This window comes from Ursus maritimus, unplaced genomic scaffold, assembly GCF_017311325.1.
Source record: "Ursus maritimus isolate PB19 unplaced genomic scaffold, ASM1731132v1 scaffold_35, whole genome shotgun sequence".
NCBI lineage: Eukaryota > Metazoa > Chordata > Mammalia > Carnivora > Ursidae > Ursus > Ursus maritimus.
This window is the reverse complement of record NW_024426119.1, coordinates 19420023-19447019: the sequence shown is the minus strand read 5'-3', so window position 1 is coordinate 19447019 and position 26997 is coordinate 19420023. Positions and strand designations below refer to the sequence as shown.

At 38.3% G+C, this 26997-nt stretch overlaps 1 protein-coding gene across 2 annotated transcripts in view; it reads left to right on the top strand.

Annotated features, from left to right (window-relative positions):
• The window catches only part of UNC13C (unc-13 homolog C), a 538361-nt gene that overhangs the window by 484408 nt on the left and 26956 nt on the right, over window positions 1-26997 (top strand). For both annotated transcript variants that reach the window (XM_008705990.2, XM_040620622.1), the window contains one exon: window positions 1388-1535. In XM_008705990.2, the coding sequence (XP_008704212.2) occupies window positions 1388-1535 (148 nt within the window). The remainder of the gene's footprint in view (window positions 1-1387; window positions 1536-26997) is intronic.

The following is a 26997-nucleotide window of genomic DNA, read 5'->3' as shown; positions in this document are numbered from 1 at the left end:
ATAAATGTAGATTGCTTTTGGCACAGCTTGTGTTTTCACAATGCACCCAGCTAGAGTCAGGAAAGGCCCTTCTAAGTGACTAGAGGTTTTTCTCCTTGGGGAGGGTGTCTGTAGTGGTAGCAGTCTTTCTTCAGATTCTATCCCCATTGTCTACTTTCTCTGGCTTATGCCCTGAATCTTCTCTACTTTACACTCTGAAAGCGCACTCAGCTGCCTACAAATGCCCAGAATATTTTTCTGCATCTCCCCTTGAGTAGAGGAGAAAATTAAGGTAATTATGAGTTGGCAATTCATTGAATTGTTTTACCTCAGAAATCTTTAATGAGTGGGATAAAGGGATGACACATACCCAGTTAGGAAGAGTGTATCAGCATCGTTTGTTGAGCTTTCTCAAAATATGGCATTCTGTGAGAATCACAGATCGAAGCAAGTCAGGTTGCTGTGAGTGTATAGTTTAGTATTGTCAGGACAGGGAGAGAGGGAGAACCATGTATCTAACCTTAACAGTACACTGTAAATATGTTACCATCTATAAATGGGGGAAAAACATCCTTAGTTCTGTAACATATTTGTATATATTCTGCTTTCCAAGTGATGTCTGCATATAATACTTGCAGCATGAAAGATGCTAACATCCCTCAGTGACTGTATTTATTATTAAATAACATATATCTTCTCTAGTATCTTAGCTATAGATATATTGTAATGTTTTGAGTTTATTGGGTGATAATATAAAAAAAAAATCCCTATGTTTTATTACATTCATCAGACACAAAGTTCAGGGGATGTTGGATTTCCAAAGACCACTCTGCACCCTCAGGTTGGTCTATATCTGCACTAGTGTGTGTTTAGAGAGGGCAAATGGAGCAGCAGGCACCTGGCCTATAATCTCAAACTAGTATCTGGACAGTATGTGACCAGGTACACCTTCGTTGTGAAATTTTCACAGCCCTGAATATATATATGTATGTGTGTGTGTATATATATATATATATATACACACACACATACATATATATTATGTTCTAGAAGCAAGCCAATAATCAGGTTGACCATTGTTATCTACACCTGTCATCCTATAAACCTTTTGACCTCTGCATCTTCATGATTCCATATGCTTAACTAAAGTTTTGAATGAGAGGAAAAACCTTTGGCTTCAAGGATCTCGGGTCTGTGATGTAAAGTATCAGCTCAGAGATAGGGAGGGGACCTGAATGACAGGGTTATGACTTAGTAATGGGAAAGCATTAGGACTATCCTTTTGTCATTATTTCACTGATCATATTGTATTATTCCATTTGAGCGTCACTATTATGGCAATAAAATCCTTCCTTCGATACATCTTTCTAAAGCCTTCTGCTTACATTATTATTATTTTTCTTTTTAGCAATACTTTCATGCAGGAGGAAATGGCCTGAAAAAGAATTTCTTGGAGAAAAGCCCAGATCTTCAGTCTCTGAGATATGCTCTCAGTCTTTATACCCAAACTACTGATGCCTTGATAAAGAAATTCATAGACACTCAGACCTCACAGAGTAAGTAACACACTGGATGTGAGAATAGAGTAAGCTGAATACAACTAAAATTCAACATAAGAATTATTATAAATATTATTAATAATTTTTACTATAATAAATTAAACCATCAATAAGAATTCAGGATTACGTTTAATAGAAAATTATCAAAATGTTTTAGCCCTCATGAATTACAATTTTATAAATAATTTCACTAACACTAGGATCTGCTTAATACTAAAACTGTATGAGTGGTTGACTCTTGGTGATACTAACTTCATAAAATTTAGTGAAACCTAGTTTTGAATATCCACAGCTGTGATAGTCTCTTCAATTCAGTATACGAACGTAGTGTTTGCCATTCTTGGTGACTTCCAAAGTATGATGACAATTCCCCAAATCTTGACTTTAAATGTAAAATCTGCTCTGGGGTTTCCAGAAGAGAAATATCATTTTACTTTGATTTTACATGAGAGAAATTTTAACTTTTACTTTGAAATGGACCAAGAGGCAAGCATTTTATTGGAAAGTCAGATTTGTTTCATGTGGCAAACTTCCTACCTCATAAGCTTTTAGGATATTACTGGTAAGCAACCTATCTTTCAAGTTGCTTTGTGATTTATCATATTTGGTAACTATATGCATTTAAGATCAGGCATTTCTGAGAGATTATTGTAAATGTCAGTATGAGTCACAAAGAGCCAAATGCAGGCTCAAACTCTAGAACATAATAAATTGCACCACCGAAATAATAAAAATGAATATGAAGACACTGTCTTCATTCTTGAAGAAGCCTCAGAAAAGAAAGCATACAGATTTTTCTGTTCCTGTGATGAAAATGCTCCAGACTTGTCCGTGTTTCTTCATGGATATTTGAACTTTTCTAACTACATCAAAGGTAGGTGCTTTGCCTGTAATACCAAAGTATGTGCTAGGTAGGTCGTTCGCCTGTCTTTACCACTGTGGCTTCTGAGAGTGCCCAATTAAATGCTGCAAATATGCCTTTCCATGTGCTACACTAAACCCAGGTTACATCTTTGGGTATTTCAAGAAAGGAAAAAAGAGTTGAGCTCAAGAGGGGTTGTCAACAGATACAGAGATATTCAAAACAATGCTTTCTTGAATCCAAACTTTATCAATATGAATGTAATTCTAATGCATCATATAGAGCTCTAGTTTTATTCCCAGAAAATTTGAGTGTATGAAACCTTTGATTTGCTTTTGTAGGTATACGTGTGTGTACACACACACACACAGCCCATCTTCTAGCATAGATGTCACAGCACACAAAACTACATTATGTGTATCAGTTTTGGCGTGAGGATAAATGGGAAAACAGTTTGGTATCATTTACTAAAATTGAAGATTTGCCTTCCCTATGAGCTAGCAATTCCACTCCTAGGTGCGAATCCAAAGGAAATACGTATGCATGTGTACCAGAAGACAGGTACAAGAAAATTTACTAGAAAGAAAAAGGCCATTAACAGTTGAACAGTCAAATAAATTGTGGCATATTCATACGGTGAGATCCTGTAGAACTATAAACGTACACAAGCTATAGTTACACGCAACACGGATGAATCAGAATAAACAAAATGTTCAATAAAAGCAACAGACACTAAAGGATATATACTGAATGATTACATGTATAAAAATTCCAAAACCTAAACTGCAGTGTTCAGGGATGCACAGTAAAGCGACAACACATAACAAGGAAAGGATTTCTATGAAGTAAAGAGAGCAGCTCTCTCCAGGGAGTAGGGACTAAGGACTTCTGAGGGGCTGGCAGTTTGCTGTATCTTGACCTGGTGGTGGTTACCCAGATGTTCTCTTTGTGAAATGTGACTAACAACATTTTGCTTTGTGTATGCTTAAAAACTGTTACCGAAATAGAAGAGTTAAAAAAAAAATGTCAAAATCAAAACCAAAATTGTTTAATTCAACTTTGTCACAAGTGGGTCTTCTAAGTATAGAATAACCTACTGTATCTTGCTCACTTCTTTTCCTCCTCTTTTTTTCCTTTGCTCCTTTCTCTCTCTTTTTCACCTTGAATCCCTTCTTCTTTGTTTTGGAATAAATTTAGACATCATCTTTCTCTAGTAATAAAAAAGAGGAAAAAAAGAAAAGAAAAACTGCTAGGGATCGAGTCCCATTAGAAATTTATGAACCACAGAGTTCAAGTGAGAACTATCAATTTGGAAAAACACCATCTTCTCTTTCCATTCAAAATATTGGGAAATAAGCCAATCCAAAATGCATATAGAAATATTAAGTCCTCAAGTGAAACTGAGAGTTCATTTGATAAGAATAATTATTATTCTAACAATGAACTGCAGTAATAAAGCACCATCTTATTCTGTGTTCACTTTATAAATATTTACTGAGTATCACCTCTGAAGTTTCATACATTGAGGCATATATTCAAAACTGAACATGATGTTATATATACCAGTTGTTGTAATAGGGCAATTCTGCAGCAGGGGTAATTTGGTTCCCTAAGGACATCTGGCAATATCTGGAGAGTTTTGGTTGTCATATCTGGGAGTGGCGGTCATGTTACTGGTATCTAGTGAGTGGAGACCAAGGAAGTTGCTGAATATCTATGGTGCACAGAAAAGCTTCCTACAATAAGAATTTATCTGGCTCAAAATGGCAGTAATGCCGAGATCGGGCCACCCTGGACTGAAAAGTGTTGCAACGGCGGTCACGTCAGAGGAGGGAGCATTTTAACTTGAGAAGATAGGAAAGACAGGCCAGTGGGTAAACTGAGTCATGAACTGGTAGAAAGAGGAAGAAATTCTGGATATAGAAACTGTCCAGCAAAGTATCTACTTGTGGTTTTAATTTTGAAATCCCACTATGTCAAGAAAGCCACAGCTTATTTCTATTAGGAAAAAATACTTTGCTTTTAAAACAAAATTCAATCACTGCCAATTTTTGATCAATAGATACAGTTGAAAGTCATTAGGTTTCTCTGCATCATTACAATACACAGAGATACTATAGTAGGTTTTGTGTATTAGAAATTAATTTAATATTTGTAATAATTATCACCTATTCTTCCTCTTACAGTTGATCCAATGGTTTAGATTGGGGTAGTTAGCTTTAAAAATTATACTTTTGTTGTTGTTTTTCAGGGTTATATTACTTACAGTTTTAGAAGCTGGTACAAAATTCTTTTCGTGCATCTTGATTACAATATTCCTTATAAAAAAAACTTTTCTAACAGCTCTTTCATTATATCAAGGGCTCTTGGAATATTTCATGCAGTAGCAGGCAGTGAAAAATGTATAAAAGTTTAACATATTAAGTGGAATTTTTTTCAATGGGTAACACAATTTGGAATGAACCACAGAATGATTAATTACTGAGCTGCTCTGTCACATTCTGCTTCCTTATCTAAGCTTTCGTAAGAGCTTGAGGAACCTGAATCTCAAAAGCTTTACAGACAAAGGGATATTTATGTCTAAGTTACAACTGGCTCATAAGGAAAAAAAATTATAATGACTATATAAATTAAAATATAGGAGATAAAATGTTTTATTCTATGATCGGTCCTCCTGTTAACTTTTTATGAGCAATATCTTTGAGCCCCTGCTTATTTAAAAAATCAGATCCTTTTGGTCATTTTAATGACCTGTTTCCTGCTAAAGTAGAGTATAATGTATTTAAATTTGAAATGGAAATCAGATTGCTACTGTTTCAGTTTCGATTCTGTGAATATGCTTCAATATAGACATTATGTATAAGGCATTAATTATCTCTAATGAGGTTCCTCCAACTATGGGAGTGATGTCCATAGGTGAAAAGAAACCCTTCTGAAATGTCTCACTGTAGACAGGATCTCTTCTTACCAGAAATGTAGGAGAACTTAACATTGATAACATTTACTTCACAAAAGAACTGGCTGCAGAATAAAGAAATAACTTACTTACTGGATGTCCCCTATGGGCGAAAACACCCATCAGCTTACATGGGGAGGTAATATTAAAATCCACTTGGCCATTTTCAGTTTAAGACTGATTGGGCAGCTCAGTCAGAAATGGTTTCTCATTTTAGCTGGGAAGCCCTTCAGAGGTAACCAGAGATCCGGAATCCCATCCAAAAGATTTTATGTACTGTTTTATCCCTGGGCCAGTGGAATTCAACTAGCTAGCACTGCCTTCCAAGAGGAGATGTTAGTGTGTTTTAGTAGCGCGGGGGAAAAATTGAGAATTGATGACATTTGGCTCTTCAAGTGTTGCAGTTGGTCTGATAACATTCACAGCTGGAGGAGGCTTTCAGTCCAATCAAAGAGCTGAGCACAAATAACTTGAATAGGAGGGGCGATGTGATATGGTTTGGAGTATGCCAAATCCTTTCCCAAAGTGGAAATGGCAAGTGTCAGATAAGGTTACTATCCTGCTGAGCAATACTGTGTAGCAAGTAAGTTGTCTACCACTCTGCAGTTCATCCCAATAACCCTTGGAGGCTGGTAGTATGATCCATACTTCTTAGATTAAGAAGAAACATACTGAAGTCATGTAGAGAAGTGGCAGAAACAATGTACTTCCCACCATCTCCTACTTATTTTAATCAGAAATCAGAGTATTTAGTACTTTCTACAGCCCATGCTTTCTTCTCTCTAGTTTTGAATAACTGAGTTTACTTCAAGCTCCTTGCTTTTCATTTTAGTATGACTAAATCCCCCTTCTCTGCAGGAAATAATCTTTTTTTTTTTTTCATGTCAACAACAAACTGTATCTCCAAACTAACTTCTTCCTTTGCTTTCCAGTTTCTCTTCAATCTGCTTGCAGGTACGGGGTATGCTTAGTGTCCAGGACACCTTTTACATATTAATTGGAAGTAATCAAGTTGAATATAAGAAAATGCATACTGCTTTCAGAGAACCTTTTCTAGTATAGCCTGCTTTCATTTCTCTAGAATCTACTATGTCTGTGTGCAGGATATTGCAGCTTTGGACCACCTTCCTTTTCTAATCTTCCCCGCCCTTGTCCCCCACCAGCAGAAATATCATTTTGTAACACCCCCTAGCACATTGAGTCATATCATGATTGCTAGTTTATATTTCTCTATCTCAATGTAAGCCGTAGGAGGACAGAGACTTTGCTTACTCATCCTTGAAATTTATGTGCTTAGAACAATGCTAGATATAAAATAGGTGCTCAGTGAGTTTTAGAACTAATGAATGGTAGAAAGTTAAATGCAGGAAATTAAAAATTATGTAATATGACATAGTCCTCATATTTGAATTGATAAAATTACAAACCTTTCAACAAACTTTACTGAAAGTATATTCACAGCCCTGTTCTAGACACTGCAGAGCACCCAAAGTCTGTGTGTGTGTGTGTGTGTGTGTGTGTCCCCACTTAGGAAAAAAGCTTACTGTTCAGTAGTTCTCATACAAGGTAAAAGGTACTAAGTGCCACTGGAGATATACAAAGGGTTGTGTAAAATTAGATGGAGAGAATAGGATTACTAATTTTTATTAAATTATTGAAATCATGTTTATTTAATCTGTTACATAAAACTCAAAAGCAACCAGGGAAAAAAAATGAAATACACGACTTTTCAGTTATATGTGCTTTCAACTGACTCCTATTCAGGAGGATTTACCATGTGTCAGCCTTTGTGCCAGATGCTAGATAGTGAAAGGCTGCGCTAAATGTTTTCCATCTGCCCGTCCAAATATACTTTATTCGCCCCAGAAGGCTGGGTTCTACAGATTACAGCTATGAACTCTCTTACTCCTTGTTTCCCATTGGGTCAGCCAGTAGGGGGCTCCTCTAAAGCTCCATGGGAGGCAAGAGGAGCTCAAGTATTCTTTCTCCAGGCTCCCTCTGGACATGGGTCATTCAGGCTGACTGTGTCCTTTCAAAGTACCTTCCTCTAGAGAACTCTCTTCTTCTAGATCCGTCATATTTTATGGACTGTTGGGTGTTAGAAGCTCCACTACTCCTTCTGTTTTCCCTAAGTCCCTACCTAGTCACTTTCTTAAACCGTCCAAAATTACTGTTTGCTATTGATACCCTGACTGATACAAAGGCAAATCTTCATGGCTTTGCTAGGTTTTTCTTTCATGCCGACTCTCCTTTGCATCATCAAAGATTAAGCAAGTCTAGCATCAAAATAATTCTGTTTGGAGTGAGATAAACATCATCTTTTGATGACTGAGCTGTCCAGAATGAAAAAAAAAAAAAATAGTGGATTAGTTTTTCATCCACAGGAAAATTTCCATTACACTCTGGCCAGGGCATCAAAATCTCAGATCTCCATTTCTCACAATGCAATTTATCTTGCCCAGCATCTCAACTTCTCTGGAAACCTGATGTCAAATTGAGACAACTGAGAGTCATTGGTAAAATCATTTGCAAAATAAGACAGTCTTCACAGCACAGAATAAACAAACAGGTATTTGTTGTAGGCCACACAATGGGGAAATTATTCTTCTTAGTGCACTAATCTAAGTATATGTATGTGTAGGTCAGAACAGATGTACTTTACTTTCATTGTTTCTTCATTTTTTTTTTTATCATGAATAGTTGAAAGACTTTGTCCTAATACTAGCCATATAAAATCAACCAAATCTGTGTGTGTGTGTGTGGTCCATCTTTTCATTTCTCAGTTGGGTGAGGACCGGATCTCATTCCAAGGCCATGAAGAATATCAATCAGTGGTATTAAAACTTTGTTTTTTAAAATGAAGTGCTCTCTTTTATTTGCCTCTCAAAGGCTAATATTGTTAAAAGTAAATCTGGAAGTAATGTATATTTTTCTAAAATTAAAATTAACTTTTAGTTTTGCTATAGAAACAGAACACTTGACATTTGGCATTGCATTCAAAGATCTAAATAATAAGTCCTCACACTTGGAGTTTACTACAGATTTTAGGCATCTTCAAACACCTTTTTCTCACTTGAATCTCAGAACAACCCTGCAAAATCAGACAGAGGTCTTCAAATTACTGCTCTGATATTCCACACTGCCTCTGGGTGTTCTTTTGAGACATTTTACCCAAGAGCAATAGATGCCATGGAAGTGATTTGAGCAAGGGGGCAGTGTGGAAAAGTAGAATGTTTTTCTGACATCTCAAGAAAAGACTGGAGGGAGATAAGAAGGAAGCAAGCAGACAATTTGGAAGCTGGGCTGGCAACAGTGATAGATATGGGGAGATTCATGACATAGTTCAGCAGTACAATAGGCATGGGCTAGTGAAATAAATCATGTTAAATTTCTTTTATAAGATTCCAAAATAAGGCAACATTTACTTCTGTGTGGTAAAATCATGGTGGTTTTTTTTCTACCTGCTTATAATTTTCTGCACTTTCAAATTATCCAAAAATGTCCCAATCACATAAAGCACTTATAAAACTCAACACCAAGAAAAAAAAATTAAAAAATGGGCAGAAAACATGAATAGACATTTTCCTAAAGAAGACATCCAGATGGCTAGCAGACACATGAAAAGATGCTCAGCATCACTCATCATCAGGGAAATGCAAATCAAAACTACAGTGAGATACCAATTCACACCTAGCAGAATGGGTAAAATCAACACCACCAGCAACAACAGACGTTGGCGAGGATGTGGATAAAAGGGAACCCTCTTGCACTGTTGGTGGGAATGCAAACTGGTGCAGCCACTCTGAAAAACAGTATGGAGTTTCCTCAAAAAGTTAAGTTAAAAATAGAACTACGCTTTGACCCAGCAATCACACTACTAGGTGTTTGTCCAAAGAAAACAAAAAAATGCTAATTCAAAGGGATATAAGCACCCCAATGTTTATAGCAGTATTATCCACAATAGCCAAATTATGGAAACAGCCCAAGTGCCCATTGACTGATAAATGGATAAAGAAGATGTGGGGGACCAAAAAGAATGAAATCTTTCCATTTGCAATGACATGGATGGAGCTAGTGAGCATTATGCTATGGCAAACGTCAGTCAGAGAAAGACAAATACCATATGATTTAATTCATAAGTGGAATTTAAGAAACAAGACAAAGGAAAAAAACAACTCTAGAGAACAAACTGATGGTTACCCCAGGCAAGGTGGGTGAGGGGTTGGGTGAAATAGGTGATGGGGATTAAGGAGTGCACTTGTGATGAGCACCAGGTGTTGTATGGAAGTGTTGAATCACTGTATTGTACACATGAAACTATTACACTATATGTTAACTGGAATTTAAATAAAAACTTAAAAAAAAGAAATATGGAGAACACACTTTTCTGTGCGAAGTAAATTAGTTTAATTGAATTCCAAAGTATAATTAACCCAAAGTGGTAGATTTTGAAGTCTTTCAGGGCCTTAGATTTAAATCTGTGAGCTAGAAAAAACAGCCCAATTAAATTTCCTCCTTAGGGTTCAAAAGATCTCAAAATTGCTCTGGAGGTAGAATTATCCGTAGTGGGAACTACACACACACACAGGCACCTTATATTTACACACATATATACATTATATGTGTCTATGTAATTGAATAATTCATCAATCTTCTTTAATGAAGAAATTTGCCAGAGTAATTATGTAATGCATTGATTAAAATTAAGCAAATGCTAAGTTAATGATAAAACAGGTACTTTCAAAATTATATAACACTTTCCTATTGTAGGTAACTATATTTTTAAATTATTGCTGCGTTTTTTTGTTTGTTTTAGATCTGATTGGAAAGTAAAACAGAGGTTAGAATCAGTTGTTTGGGAAGTTTATGGAAATGCTGACAAACTGAGATGTCAGAAAAACATTTGACAAATCACTGAGTCAAGAAAGCAAAATACAATACAATATCTCTGTACCTACCGATGCATAACATTTGTTTTTTTATTCACTGAGAACAGGTTTTGTGACCAGTGGGGTCAGTGGCATTAATTGAAAAACCACAGACTATTGCCTCACAAGCTCCATAGGCCCTTTGTAACTAACTTCTAAGACATGGAATATTTTCTTCTTCAGTCATCCCTTGGCACTAGAAATTAAGCCTGTTATTAAGTGTTTGATTTAGCTTAGAAAAAGAAATATGACCTGTGTTACATGGCATGAAAATAGTTACTCTAACTCTCTAGAGGTTGGAGGTCAAGCCTGTATAATCCTCTGGCATAAAGTGCTCTAAGATGTGGAAAAGAGGGGACAAGGGGCTGATACGTAGGTTAAGACGGGGGAATGTGTAACCATGCAGTCATGGCCCAAGCATCTCTTCTCCTTCTGCCTGGCTATACGACCTTGGGATCAATCACTTAACCTCTCTAATCCTCAGTTTTCCCATCTGGAAAATGGCTAGCATAGTAATTCCTAAGTCCATTGGGTTGCTGGGAGGATCACAAGTGGTAATACACGTGAAACACTTAGGGCACAGCAAACTCTCAATAAATGTCCATTCTTATTGCATCATCGTCATCATTATTAGATGTACTGTCTAGAAAGTACTCCTCTCTTCTGCAAACATGAACAAAGAACTCTTCAAATGAAGCTAAGCAAGGAAACCAACAAGCACATTTCCCTGTGAACCCCAGCTTTGCATTACCAAGTGGCTGGCAGAGAGAGAAACCTAGGACACTGACACCTGAAGAAATCACACCCGCAGTTCCTGTGACCTTCTCCGTACGTTCCGTGGTTGTCAAAGAATAACATAGCTCGCTCTGGCCATCGCAAAGCACGATGCTGGGTGTGAGACATGGGAAAAAGTATCTACTCTGAGGACCTTACAGTGAAGCTATAACAACCACGTAATCATACAAGGTAGTTTATGCTAAGCTTCAGATGGATCTAAAGACAGAGTACTAGGGGCTTTCAGAGGAGGGATAATTACTGTGGGCAGGAGAGCTGGGAGGCTTCAGAGAAGAAGTGTGGCCCAAGGTGGGCCTTGAAGGGTGTGTGAGGGAGGGAGTAAGGGAAGGAGAGGAAAGCATGGCAACAAGGCACAGAGGCCAGGTTGACAAGAAGACCATCAGGAGGACTGGAGAAGTGCTCGGAGTCTAGTCCCTGGAGCAGCAGCATCAGGATCTCCTGGTGGGTCGGTCAGCCCAGACCACTATAACAGAGTACCAGAGACTAGGTGGCATGAACAACAGAAATGTCCTTCTTACAGTGCTGGAGGATGGAGGCTGGAGGTCCTGACTGATTTCAGTTTCTGGTGAGAGCCTTCTTCCTACCTTACAGATAGCTGCCATCTCATGGTGTCCTCACATGGTGGAGAGACAGGGAAGTCTCTGGGGGCTTTTCTTGTAAGGATATGTTCTACTGGGTCAGGACTCCATTGTTATGACCTCATTTGACTTTACTTCCTCAGAGGCCCTGTCTCCAAATAAAGTCACATTGGAAGTTAGGGCTTCGGTAAATGAATATTGGAGAAGGGAGGGGCATAAGCAGTTTATCCATTAATACTTGAGAACTTATTAATAATGCAAAATCTTGGGCCTTTCCCCCAGACCAACCGAGTTAGAAACTCCAAGAGTAGAGTCCAAAAATCTGGGTTTTGTTTTGTTTTGTTTTGTTAAAGATTTTTATTTATTTATTCGACAGAGAGAGAGACAGCCAGCGAGAGAGGGAACACAAGCAGGGGGAGTGGGAGAGGAAGAAGCAGGCTCCCAGCGGGAGAGCCCGATGTGGGGCTCGATCCCAGAACTCCGGGATCATGCCCTGAGCCGAAGGCAGACGCTCAACGACTGAGCCACTCAGGCGCCCCCAAAAATCTGTTTTGTTTTGTTTTTTTATAATAATATTTTTTATTATATTATGTTAGTCACCATACAGTACATCCCTGGTTTTTGAGGTAAATTTCGATGATTCATTAGTTGCATATAACACCCAGTGCACCATGCAATACGTGCCCTCCTTATTACCCATCACCAGCCTATCCCATTCCCCCCCAAGCAGCCCTCAGTTTGTTTCTCAGAGTCAGAGGGGGGTAATCAGAAGGGGGAATGAAGGATGAGAGACTATGGACTCCAAAAATCTGTTTTCAACCAGCCCTCTAGGTGACGTTAAGGACCACCAGAGTAAAGAGTCTGTAGGGAGGAGTGAATGAAGGAGAGATGAAAGAAGTTTGTTGTGGTCAGAGCTTGGAGAGCTTTGAATGTCAAGTCCAGGAGTGTGGCGATTGATCTGCAGTCAGTGGGAGGTACAAAAGGAGGGGAGGTCAAATAGGTTAATTTAAACAATCATGCTATGCTATCTGTTTTGCATAGAAGAGGGAAGGGAGGGAGGGAGGAAGGCAGGGAGGCAGGCAGGAAGGAAGGGCATCTTTAGAAAAAACAGTTTTGCATTTTAAATACTTACAATCTAAATATAGCAATAGCAGAAATAAAGGATGGATATGAGAAATATCATGAAGAATCTGTAGGTCATTACAAGATAAAGCAAGCAAAGGACAAAGAGTGATAAACTTAAATAATGCAGATCTGTGCCACCTACCACTGACCAAAATGTGGAAGTGTAGATGGACAGCTGTTTTGAGGCATATGATAAATTCAGTTGTCTTTATAAGTACTAATAATAGGACATAAGGTGACTATATTCACTGGGAAGATGGGAGATATGGTGAAGAGAGAGCAGTCAGTTCTGAAACTACATTCAGGAGGTAATTACTGAATCCTGGGGAGTGGGTGGAGGCTCTGAGAAAAAACATGCAGCAGGGGGGAATAAGCAAATTCATGGGGTAAGCCACCATTCAAAAGAAAGGAAGGGCCTGGAAATACAGGGCGAATATCAGAGCAGGGTAATATCAATACCATTTAAACACTTTGGCTACTAGGTCCCCAAAAGGTCTCTGAGTCTGAGTACTTCCGAGGGGATACGTTTGTAACTCATTGTGAGTCCTCTGGGTAAATCATCATGCTTGAGAATGTGGCCAACTAGGAAAAATGTCAGTTATACCGGTCACTGCTATTAGCCTGACATATTGTTAAACAGGATAATGCCCATTGACACCATCTGAAAGACCTAAGGATGGTAGCCATTTATATGTACTTAGGAAACATGTCCCCTCGTAAAAGATCTTCACTCTGAAAACTGTAAGACACTGATGAAAGAAATTGAAGACGACACACATAAATGGAAGGGTATCTCATGTTCATGGATTGGAAAAATATTGTTAAAATGCCAATGCTACCAAAGCCATCTTAAGACTCAATTCAATCTCAATCAAGATTCCAGTAGCATTTTTTATAGAAGCAGGAAAAACACTGCTAAAATGTATATGGAACCACAAAAGACTCTGAATAGCCAAAGGAATCCTGAGCAAGAACAAAACAGAAGGCATCGCACTCCCTGATTTCAAGCTTATAGTATAAACCTAAACTAATCAAAACAGTGTGGCACTGGCATAAAAACAGATATATAGACCAATGCAACAGAATCAAGAGCCCAGAAATGAATCCAAGCATATAGAGTCAATTGATATTTGACAAGAGAGCTGAAAATACTCAATAGAGAAAAGACAGTCTCTTCAGTAAATGACGCTAGGATAACTGGATATTCACATGTAAAAAAATGAAAATGGAGCCCTTTCTTACAAAAAATAATAAATTAACTCAAAATGTATTAAAGACTTAAATGTAAAACCTGAAACCATGAAACACCTAGAAGGAAACATAGGAATAAAACTTGACATGAGCCTTGAAAATAAAGATGATACCTAAAGCACAAGCCACAAAAAAAAAAAAAAAAAAATTAAGTGGGACTGTATCAAACTAGACAGCCTCTGTACAGCAGCCTCTGTACATCAACAAAAAAGACAACCTATGGAATGGGCAAAAATATTTGCAAACCATCTATCTGATACGAGGTTAATATCCAAAATATATGAAGAACACATACAATTCAAAACCACAATGAGATACAACCTCACGCCACTCAGAGTGGCTAAAATTAGGGGCGCCTGGGTGGCTCAGTCATTGAGCGTCTGTCTTCGGCTCAGGGCGTGATCCCGGCGTTCTGGGATCGAGCCCCACATCAGGCTCCTCCACTGGGAGCCTGCTTCTTCCTCTCCCACTCCCCCGCTTGTGTTCCCTTTCTCGCTGGCTGTCTGTCTCTGTCAAATAAATAAATAAATAAATAAATAAATAAATAAATAAATAAAATCTTAAAAAAAAAAAGAATGGCTAAAATAAACAAGTCAGGAAACGACAGATGTTGACGAGGATTCAGAGAAACATGAACCTTCCTACACTGCTGGTGGGAATGCAAGCTGGTGCAGCCACTCGGGAAAACAGTACGGCGGTTCCTCAAAAAGTTGAAAATAGGGCTACCCTACAACCCAGCAGTTGCACTTCTGGGTATTCACCCCAAAGATACAAACAGTGATCCAATGGGACACCAGTACCCCAATGTTTATAGCAGCAATTCCACAGTAGCCAAACTATGGAAAGAGCCCAGATATCCATCAACAGATGAATGGATAAAGATGTGGTATATACATACAGTGGCATATTACTCAGCTACCAAAAAAGAAATCTTGCCATTTGCAACAACGTGGATGGAACTAGAGGGTATTATGCTAAGCAAAATAAGTCAGTCAGAGAAAGACAATTATCATATGATCTCACTTATATGTGGAATTTAAGAAAAAACAGGATCATAGGGGAAGGGAGAGAAAAATGAAACAAGATGAAATCAGAGAGGGAGACAAACTATAAGAGACTCTTAAGCATAGGAAACAGGGCTGCTGGAGGGGAGTGGAGTGGGGGGATGGGGTAACTAGGATGGACATTAAGGGGGGCATGTGATGTAATGAGCCCTGGGTGTTATATAAGACTGAGGAATCCCTGAACGCAACCTCTGAAGCTTATATGTTAATTAATTGAATTTAAATAAAAAAAGAAAAAGAAATGATTACAAATGTTTAGGTAGGAGATAATGGCCTAGCTTGTTGACAATAAGTGTGGAAAACACAAAGCTTTGAGAAGTATTTAGAAAGCAACACTGGCAGTCATGGTTAACTATACACGGATTGCTTGGCAGTAATTTCAGAAAAGAAGAATATCACTCTCATCATGCCTGAGAGAGAGCAAGTTAAAATGGCAAAAACCTGGGTTGTGGAAGGAAAAGTATATTCACTTTTTAGCTCTGCTGCTTATTAGCTGTGTGGGCTTGGACTTGTTATTTAACCTATTGAGCTTGAATTTGTTTGCAAGTAACCCATGTTAATGTCACTCTATAATCTGAAGTGTGAGAGAAAAAAAAAAGAACTCATACAATTAAATAGCAAAACAAAAACAATTAAAAACTAGGGGAATTAAATTAAAAAACGATTAAAACCAGGACTTGAATAAAAGTTAAATTAATTAAAAAACAATTAAAAACGAGGCCTCAAACATTTTTCCCAAGTCATAAGGCCAACAGAGACAGGAAAAGATAACATAGTTAGGGGAATACAAATTCAAACCACAATGAATATGAGATTGGCCATCATCAAAAAGACGTAAGGTAACAAATGCTAATGTAGATGTGGAGAAAAGAGAACCTTTGTGTACCCTTCGTGGGCAGCAAGGTGCTACAGCCACTATGGAAAACAGTGGGGAGGAGCCTCAAAAATTAAAAATAGAAATACCATGTGACCCAGAAATCCCACTTCTGGGAATATATCCAAAGAAAACAAAACCACTAAGTTGAAAAGTTATAATGCCCCCCCCCCGCCCCCATGTTCTTGGCAGCATTATTTACAATAGGCAAGGCATGGAAATGACCTAAGTGTCTATCCATGGATGGATGGGTAAAGAACTTCTGAACACAATGGAATGTTATTCAGCCATAAAAAAAACAAGGAAATACTACCATTAGCAACAATATGGATGGACCTTGAAGGTACTATGCTAAGTGAAAGAAGTCAGAAAAAGACAAATACTGCATGATCTATCTACTTATATATGGAATTTAAAACAAGCAAAAATCATAGAAAAAGAGGTCAGACTTGCGGTTACCAGAACCTGGTGGGGGAAACTGAGGAAGGGGGTTAAAGGCACAAATTTCAGTTATAAGATAAATACTAGGGATGTAATGAACAACAGGTTATAACTGCAGCCAGTGTTGCTGTAGGAACGATGTTAAAAGAGTAGACCCCAGGAGTTCTCATCACAAAGAGAAACTTTTTTTTTCTTCTTTATGTTGTATCTGTAGGAGATGATGGATGTTAGCTGAACCTATTGTACTATCATTTCACGATATATATAAATCAAGCCATCATGCTGTACACCTTAAACTTACACAGTGTTACAAGTTCATTATCTCTTAATTAAGGGCGGGATGTGTCACCTCCCTTAGGGTTTCTGTAACCACAGACTTGTGGTTCTTAAACTTTAATGCACATCAGAATCACCCGCGGACCCCGCTCAGAGTTGCTCATTCATTAGGTCTGGGGTGTATGAAGTCTCAGAATTTACACTGCGAGTTGCTAGGAGCTGCCAGTGCTGCTGGTCCAGGAGCCACACACACAGGTACGCCTTCCACAGGGACACTCCCTACAATGAGTGCTACCTGTAGCTAATTCATGGTGTTGACTATAGACTATAATTGCGGGCTTTTTTTTTTTTTTCTGTAGTATTGTGTTTCCAAGCTGAAACCTCTAGATAAAAGGAATACTTGAAAAGCATTAAAGTACGGAGTCAATAAAAATGTTCTTTTCCAAATGACAGCATGTGCTTTACAGCCTTATAGGAAGATCTTCGCGTAGACAGCAAACCGAACAAAACCAAAAGCTACAATAAAGGCAGCCCTTTAGGAGAGAAAAACAAGAGCACTTTCATGCTTGCCAAAGTGGATGTTCCAGTCTATGTATTTTCCTCAGGTTCTCCCCATATTTTAGCTTTCAATTAAAATGACATTTCCCTTTTTACATATAAAAGAAGGACCTAAAAATTTGAATCCTGCCTGCTATTGCAAACAAAAGGGGTTATTTTCACTTACTTCCGGTTTAGTTTTTGTTTACAAATAATATTATGGAAGTGATTTAAAGCCAGTTTCTGGGGGAAGGCTTGGCTGTTTTCATGTATGTTTACAATGTAAAATGGTGTGATTTTGAACACATCAGATCCATTTTAGCTCTAAACTGCATTGCCGTCTCGTAGTATGCAGTTACGCCTCGTTTCACTTTATTTTCCACTTGAAGTCATTTCATTCCCTTGGTTTATAAACACCTTAAAATCTCTTTAACGGAATAGGCAAGGTAAAACTTGATAGAGCATCCCCCTCAGCAATAATATCCCCCAAGGTAGAACCAAATTAAACAGAGCAAAACTATAAGCAACCTGTCCTACATCATTAAAGAAAGGAAAGAAAATAGTGTTGTGGAAAGGCAAGAAAGGCAAAGGCACCGTGAAGAAATTCAGGAGAGAAGAAGAATAGCCAGATGCACTGGGGAGGGAAAAGAAAGTCATTTTTTCTTTTCTTTTGGAGTAAGCCAATCTGGAAATTAGCAGGTCAGTGTTACAGCTATTTAGATGACAAGGTTGGTGAATTCTAGGCAAACATGGTCTAAAACTCCATTATATAAAGCACACCTGTGTTCTACTCGATCTTGATCTATGCGAGGAATACAGGGCCTACCCATTTTCAAATGAGGAGAGAGGTTTCAGGATGATATTGTGACTTACAAGAGTCACATTGATAAGGTTGGAACTGAGCTCAAATCTAAATTCTTCCAAGTACAAACACAGGACATTTTCCACTAACCAACGCTTAGAGAAAGCTAAGTTTCCAAACACTTAGAGCGATTCTGTGGACATGTGAGTAAAAGGAGTTTTGGTCTACAGTCATTATTCTGTCATCAGCCTGCCGCCGGTTATAAGTAGCCGAATTAAGATACAATAAATTCCAATAGAACCTCTTATTTTTTGTGCGGCTATAATAGTAACAGAGATAGGAAACTAAAGATATTAATCCAACAGATGTTTATAGATTGCTTAGTATTTGCCCTGGCATTTGGGAATGTTTGGGAAATACAGCTGAAAATAGCATTTCCTCCCAATCTTTGGGAAGAGAGGAACTGCAAAAGTGAATGTATAAAAGTAGAATTACATAGATAACTCAGAGATATAACTAGGCTGTACAGACTATTCAACACATGGATCAATAACAATTTACCAGCAGCCATTCGTTCCTTAATTCACATGTTCATTCACTCAATACTTAGTCATTCATAGATTCATTTTACACACCAGCATGGCTAGAAACTACCCAGATAATGTGTTTCCTTCCAGAAATTATTTACTACCATTATAGATTTTTATAAGATTACGGGCTTGGACTCAAACTTAGATTTCAATTTCAGACTGCTGTGTCACATTGATTTGATGTAAGTATCTATGAAGTGACATGACAGAATATCAGATGGCGGATTTCTCCTACCAATACAATTCAAAATCATGAACCATTTATATGGCCTGACACTTCCTCCATGCTCAGAGTCTACTATGGGAAACAGGGTTTTCTACATCCCTTCCTAATTCCTAAGAACAACCACCAAGCAAGCAATTAATACAGCTTACTCAAAAATGGTATAAAAGGCAATCTGGACAGAGTATGAATGTACAATAGTTTTAAAGATTATGTAGTTTTACAACTTCCACATTTAAACAGTAATTTGACAGCTAAGGATTTTGGCATCAGTCCTCACGGCCTCTGTACCACCCCTTTACTCAGTGTATAGGCATTTCTGTTACAGTGGGATTCATCCTTGGAGGTCATGATACCCTGTCCCTCCCCTCAGACAATCAAGCTTAGAGGGAGGGTAAGTAAAAGCAAGATGATACTAAGCCTCCTTCGTAAAGCTTCCCATTTTCTACTTCACTACTCTGCATACCCAATGGAAAGCATCTTTTTCATTTTAGGTAAAGTAGACCACTTCATGCAAAATATTAATATATTTAATAATAAAATCTTAGAAGGAGAGTCCAATTGGACATATTTTCATGACTGAGTTACCATTTTTTTTAACAAAAAAAAGATAATTCATTGTGCGTTTGTTACTCTAAGTTTCAGAAGACAATAAAATTGGTCCTGACACCGACTGTGGTTGACACACTTCAGTTTCAGGAAGATAGATTTTGTACCAATTCCTGGATCAGGCAGATTCAAAGGGTAGAAAGTAGAGATCCCTAGATGTGATGGTTTGTCCAACACCCCTGGAATCCAAAAAGTTACCTGCTCGAATACAAAGGAAATGCTAATATATTTTAAATCTGTTTATTTTTTTCAAACGAATTGAATTTTCATTTGTAAATATGGTCATATTATTGATTTCCTCAAATCCTGACTCGGCCACTCATTAACTATGTACAGTGGGAAAGTTATTTACTTCTCTATGCCTTAATTCCCTCATCTGTGAACTGAGGTTAATAGTACTCCCAAGTATTCATGGGGAGAAGATTAAATAAATATATGTAAAGCTCTTAAAACAATGCTTAGTACCTAATAAGTACTTTACAACCAGATTCTTAATTATGAAACTAGTGATATTTTATTGTCTTTGTTTAAATTAACTAAGGTAACTACTTTTCACCTCTTATTTTGCTATGAAAACTATATGGAAATGCATTTCCAATCATTCAAGCTAAGAGTGGTTTTTAGTGATGTAAGCATATAACATTTTTCTCCAGAAATAATTTAAAATTCTTGGACAGCTTCTATCTGATTCATTCTTTGGCTCATTTGAACAGCCTTACTTTTTGAATGACTTACTTGGTATTGTACAGAAATGTAGCCAAAATATCAAAAAATAATCTCTCATTTTATTAATCACCTGATCTCTTGAAAAATAAAGCTAAATGAAATAGCTGATTTCCTCACAGTGTAATGAATGTTAAATATGAAAATGACTAAAAACTTTCAATGAAAAGAATTCCTTCACTAGTAGTTATAACTGTCTGTTTAGGGTTTGGTTTGAATGTTTTGACTGAATGAACAAGTAATTTTGGTCAACCATCCAACAGGACTAAATTTAGCTGAATTGGACAGGATTTGAGCTGCTTCGTTTAAAAGCTAAAATTAAAAAATACACGTAAGTTCTATTTCACAGATTATATTTACCAAAAAAGTTATGTTTTTAATGGCATATGAGATACTGGCCGGAGGACAAACCCTCCCCCACCTTCAGGACCCAGGCTGCTCTGGTAGAAAGATACTCCACAGTACCTCCAGGCCACAGTTGCTGCTGGGTCAGGCTCTCCACACTAATAGGGTTGTCTTAGCCCAGGGCTTGGGGTCCTGTGTTAATGAATCCCACAGATGAATCTGGGGGAAGACATACGGAAGGGGAGGGAGAATTACCAAGCCTAGAGAATCATCTCATCCCTGGGGCATTGTAGAAGGGGGCAAGAGAGCCCCACCTATATGAAATGTGATAAGAACAACAAAAAGTTAGACTTTGATCTTCTCAGCACTGATAACCTATTGCCCACATAATTCAAAATATTATTTGATTAAATACATTAGTGTATAAAGTATTAAGACACTATATCAGAGATATCACAGGGAGATACTAACATTAACGATGTTTTCAAGTGTTAGAAAAGCAAATACATTATATAATTTTTTTTTATTCTGACTATATAAAAATACTGTTAAGTCCAGCTAATAATATAAGCCATTTTCCACTAGATCTAATTTTTATGGAGCACAGTGACTTCAAAAAAATGAGGTATTAGATGTATTCCAGAAAGATAGTTTGGCCTAATGGTAGGAAAAAGTATTAATCATTGGAGTTATCCAGTAAAGGAATGCGATCCCTTTTTAGGTAGTGATGTCTACCTGGTAGAAAGTAGTTAAGCTAAGACTGATCAAAACTTTCTGGGCTTGTTGTGGAAAGGATTCCTCCAATAACTGGGAGATTTTAACCTTTAAGGTCCTTTTAAACTCTACGATTCTGTGACATTGCTTTGGGATTTTAGCAATCCAGAGTGAAACACCATGCAGGTGCTGAGTATAGTCCTACAGTTTTAGTCCATCTGGAGCTGTGTCATGTACAGTATGTATGATTTGAACGGATTCAAGTTCCACTGAATCAGGGCAAAGAAAGCAGAATTCGGAAAGGTTTATTAAAGTTTTTTTTTTTTTTAAGATTTTAGTTATTTATTGGACAGAGATAGAGACAGCCCGCGAGAGAGGGAACACAAGCAGGGGGAGTAGGAGAGGAAGAAGCAGGCTCCCAGCGGAGGAGCCTGACGTGGGGCTTGATCCCATAACGCCAGGATCACGCCCTGAGCTGAAGGCAGACGCTTAACCGCTGTGCCACCCAGGCGCCCATATTAAAGTTTCCTTAAAAGACTTTAATTTATGCTAGTTTAGCCCAAGAACTGTAAATTTCAAATTCTAAAAATTGAGTCCATTTCTGTTGATATAATTTTTACTAAATTTCCTAAATTTTCCCATTTTTAGAAAGATTCGGCTGCTCCTATATCAGACACTACTTTAAACATCAAGATTCAGCTCCTAAAGTTTATGTCAGAACGTTCATACACACAGCATTTATCATGAAGCAGGCACTCAGCAAATGTGTTCTTTATGGTAGTGAGGCCAGCCTTTGAGAGGATGCACATAGATGCGTAGGTTATTAGGCTGTTAGGCTAAATAGAATGGCGGAGTCGTTCTGCTTAAGAGCTACCAGATAAAGAAGGGCTCATTGTTTCCCAGTTGTTCTTGTGGGTGATGCAGAGGATATAAGGGAAAAAAATACAGAACCAAAATATAAGCTATGCAGTCAAATTCCTTTAGGGACCTTGGGCTTAAAATTGGAAGTTAAGCAGTTTCCTCTAATTTTTTAATTTTCTAATATGCCTTGTGAGGAGGACATAGTGTACCATATTTCCACATATATTTGTTTATGGAAATCTCTTATTTATAAAACCCTTTTGGTATAGATGATTCATAATGTCATTTGTAAGTACTGATTAGCCTAAAACATATGCATGTACTCATGAATTTGAAGTAAGAGTTTGTTGTCCTTCAAGAAGGACAGTAGGGTTATTTGCCTGTTTTGTTCATTTCTGTACTCCCGGTGCCTGGTGCTCAATAAATATTTAATGAATGAAAAAAATCAGTAATTGTGCTTTTGGAAAAACAAAATAGTCTATTCCATCTTTCTTCTTACCTTCCCACTTCTTCCTAACCCCCTCATAATAATCATCAGACCTTATAGTAATAGCAGATTTTAGAGTTGATCAAATGTATCTGTATTCTTGATCTTACTTTATCCTCACAGAAACACAGGGAGAGAAATATTATCATTCCTGTCTTACAGAATGGTGTAGCAACTGTCTGATTTATATCCGTGTCTTCTACAGGCCGCTCATAAAAAGTAACTTTGACTTTCATTGACTAGGTCAACAGGAAAAGGTATTGAAGTTTTGGTGATCACAGAGAGAATGAAGCTCCCCCCTGATCATTACCAGTATGCTCCTTCATTCTGGGGGCATGGTTGAACAATCCAGACATTTATCTCACTTCCCTCCTACCTCCACACCCGAAAGGAGTTTTGTCAGTGCTGCTGAATTTAACAAAAGGCAAGAGGAAATAAAACCATCCAGGTATCAACCTTAGCCTCCACTATTCATCAACGACCCTGATCCCCCTCAACTTGGAGAAGTGGAAGAAAAAGGCAAGCAATGAGTGAGGGTGAGAATGGCCTGACCTTTACAATCTATTGCAGTGATTTCTAGCCCTTCCCTCCCACTGCCCCAACTGAGAAGAACGAGAGGACTGACCTGCACACTCCCCCCACCTCACTCCTCCTGTGGTCCTGTAGCCAGCCCCCCAAGTCTTCTCTTTCTGCCCTCCTCACTAGTGTCTTCCTTCACTGGTTCACCCTGGCTTACAGTCAACAGGAAACCCTTTTTCCATCAATTAATAGCTATCGAGAAGAGATCAGCTTCTTATTGCCCTCAGAGGACCAAGAAAGCATTCAAAGGAAGCAAAGCTATAAATGGTTTCCATGGAGCTTTGCAACCTGATGGTATAGGTGATAACTTTACTTCTGAAACACCTCAATTATCAAAATAGCTCTTTAACACACTACTCAGAGTAATAAACCCAATTGTTTCTAGATTTTGTTGAAAATAGATTAATTTCACTGGGATGAAAGAGAGAAGGGTAAAAAGCAAGTTAAGAATAGGAAGAGAATCCTACCAACCCTAGCAAACCTCATGGAACTGAGACAGCACCATTCTAACTTCAAATAGGTATTTTAATATTTTATTTTTAGATTTATTATCAATAGACTTTAATGGTTTTTAAGTATTTTTTACCTTCTTACTATAAAATAGATACAGAGACCAGCATTAAAAAAATGTAAGGACAAAATCAAGGTCAACAAAGAGAATTTGCCAGCCACTTGCAGAAGCTTCTCCATGTGCCCTGTCTCTGTTACACCCCCATCCTCCTTTCAGAGGTAACCACTGTTATTACCTTTAAAATCACTCCCTTGCATGTCTTCATAGTTTTACACCCAAGAGCATCTATAGACACCAGAGTTTCATCTCATTCTTTTAAATTGATAGATTTTAAGTTCCTTTAATTCATAAGTTCCTCCTCCGACTCTTTGTTGTCCTTATAATTAATCTTTTGAAGAACATGGATTGCTAGAATGTAGAATCTGCCAGTCTGGATTTTCCTGATTGCGGATGTAGACTGTGATTCAACATATCCTTCTATGTTCCTGCAGATTGGCCACTGGGTCCAGAGGCTTGACTGAACTTGAGTTCCATTCCTTAGGCCAAAGATAGGTGGAATCAGGGTGGAGAGTGCATAGGGGCTAGGTTGCTCCTGCCCTTTGGTCCTTACTCTGTTCCTCATGCACTCACCTGTTTTTGGATTGGCAAATACCCTCCAGATTCCAGCTACTATCTCAAGTTGGCCCTCAGGGCCTTCCCATAAGAACCTGTTGGCTGTGTTGGGGTTCTTTGGTTCTCAAGTCTGTCAGATGTTCCCATGCTTCTCCAGTTACACAGAGGCCTCATGGCTGTTCGTGGTGCCTCCTGCATCCATCTTCATGTTTAGGGATTTATGGGGCTACCGTGGCACCTGTTTCATGGTAGATGTTTTACTTAGGTTTTTGGTTTCAGCTCTTGGGTCTTTTTTGTGGATTTAAGAAGACCCCAAAACTAGACTGCCACTTTCTCAACTATCTTCCCAGAATTCTGTTACTGATTTTTTTTTCATCATATTGAATATATTTTTAAAGGAATAGATTCTTGAATTTTTAATGAGAAAAATATTTCACATTCAGAAAGTCACTTTACTGGCAACTTTGAAAGACATGCTTGTTCTGTATCTTGAGAGATGCTTATCTGGTTGGTTATCATTCCACAGTTAGTTAAATTGATGCCAGAACCCTGTTTGTAGCTTTGCACTCTTTCTTAGCCATACACAGAAAATCAGACTCCTTCCTACATGGATGGTAAAGATAGAAAGAACTTTTCTGTTTAAATAGACCTTGTTGCAAGTTCCCTCCTGAGCATGACTTTTCTCTACCTGGCTTCCTGAACACAGCATTTCCACTGTCTTTATTACCAAATCTAAGTGCTCATCCCCTTTTATTCTAAACTTTGATCTTTTCTCACCACAAAGCTTCATACCCAGGTTTCCAGACCTTTGATCTATTTCTGATGCTTTAACCCTCAGCTTATTGATCTAAGATCTGGAGCCCTGCCCATCTCTTTATGGAGTTGGCTTTTTCTTGATCCTACAATGGACTGGCTGGCCCCCATTGTCATCAATGCCCTGGCATTGTATACACCATAATGTACATTATAGTGTTGTCTGATTTTTTTCTAATAACATTATATAACACCTTTATGCATCATTTAACATCTCTAAAAGTATAAGTCTTAAAGAAATTCAGTTTCCCATCGTACAGATGGGCTACACCGTATTTAACCATGGGTCTAATACTTGTAGTAGGATATTTTCAATTATTCAAGAGAAGCAACTAGAAGTTCGAAATTGCATTAATTCTTAAAAAAAAAAAAGTCATGGCTACAATACCTCCAAGTTTAGGTGCAGATTTGCTCATGCACACTTTATTTTGACTGGGGCAGTATAAGTCTTTGGTATCACCACTATCTCTATCCTTAAGGTGTTCCCCTGACTCTTCAATCCTGTAGAAGAAGCTCTAGTTCTAAATCTTGATTCCAGAAAATAAGAAGTCGCTGCTGTGAGAGTAGACTTCTCTCTGATCTTTCATCTCTAAAGTCCTCCTTAGACCATGTTATTTCTGATGAGATAATATTCTCATTTAACACCCCCTTCCATTGCCAGCATGGGGCAGTCCTATGGCAGCAATGTCCTGGAGGACACTGAGTTGCTGCATACGGATGCTATTATTTTGAGAGGTCATTGAAGATAAATGTCATAATAGCATGAGAAATATCAAACAAAATGAAGCCTTCCCCATGCCTTAAGAAAAAGTAGAGGCTAAAGCCTAATAAATGATACAAACCTAAGGCCTACCTAAATCTGAAACAGCTTTGTTCTCTATGTTGATGGGTAATGTCCTCATCTCCAAAAGAGGCTTCATCAGTAGGGAAACTTGTCAGGGGTTTGTTCCCGGCTGGGGTAGGACTCACTGCCTGAGACACAGGCCACAGCACTTGCTGGGTAGCGAAGCTACCAGAGGCCATCAATGGAAGACTCAGAGACACAAATCAACAGTGGTTCCCAAGGAAGGGTCAAACGATCCACATCCAGTGCCTGTCAGCAAGGTATCATCTTCCATCCCTAGTCTGGGTCAGATGACTGAGATCTAACAGGGGCCACACTCTTAGGGAAAGGGCAGCTAAATGGTGCAGAACAAGATCACTGAATTTGGGCTCCAATGCTCAGCTTCTGAACCAGGCACTAGATGAAGTTTTCTGTCTTTGAGACAATTCACCCCTAGTCTAAGTGTCCTCTTGTGTGCTCCCCAAGTCCCCTATCTTTCCTATCATTGCACAAATCCCACTAGCTTGTGAGTGCCTGTCTACTTTTCCACCTCTCCTTGAACCTACGAACTCCTGCAAAGGTTTGCGTTTCTCACTTGGGAGCCGCTCTATCTGTAGTTCCCAACCTTGGCAGAACCAAAACCACCTACAGAACTTTTAAAAAATATAAATGCTGGAGCTCCACCCCAGAGATTCTACTGGCTTGGAATAGAGTCCATATCTATTTTTTTTTAAAGTTCTCAGATGTTTCCAGTGTACAACACAATGGGTGGGAATCATGGACTTAAACCACTTTTAGTGCCTGAGATATATGTTTGATGGATGCCTGAATGAATGAATAAAAGAATGACTCAATGCAGTTTCAATCAGTTAGGATGCAGCTAGAACAGAGTCGGAACTGGTCAGACCCACGTAAGCCCAAGGCTTAAATACTTTGCAAGCAACATGTTCTTTCTCTTTCTCCTAAGGGGCGAAATTCAGGACCATTCCTGCTGAGTGTAAACATTAGTCATGGACACTGGGTCATTGTTGCCTGAAACTGCTGATGATAAGTTTTTGCAGATAGGGAGAATAAACCAGA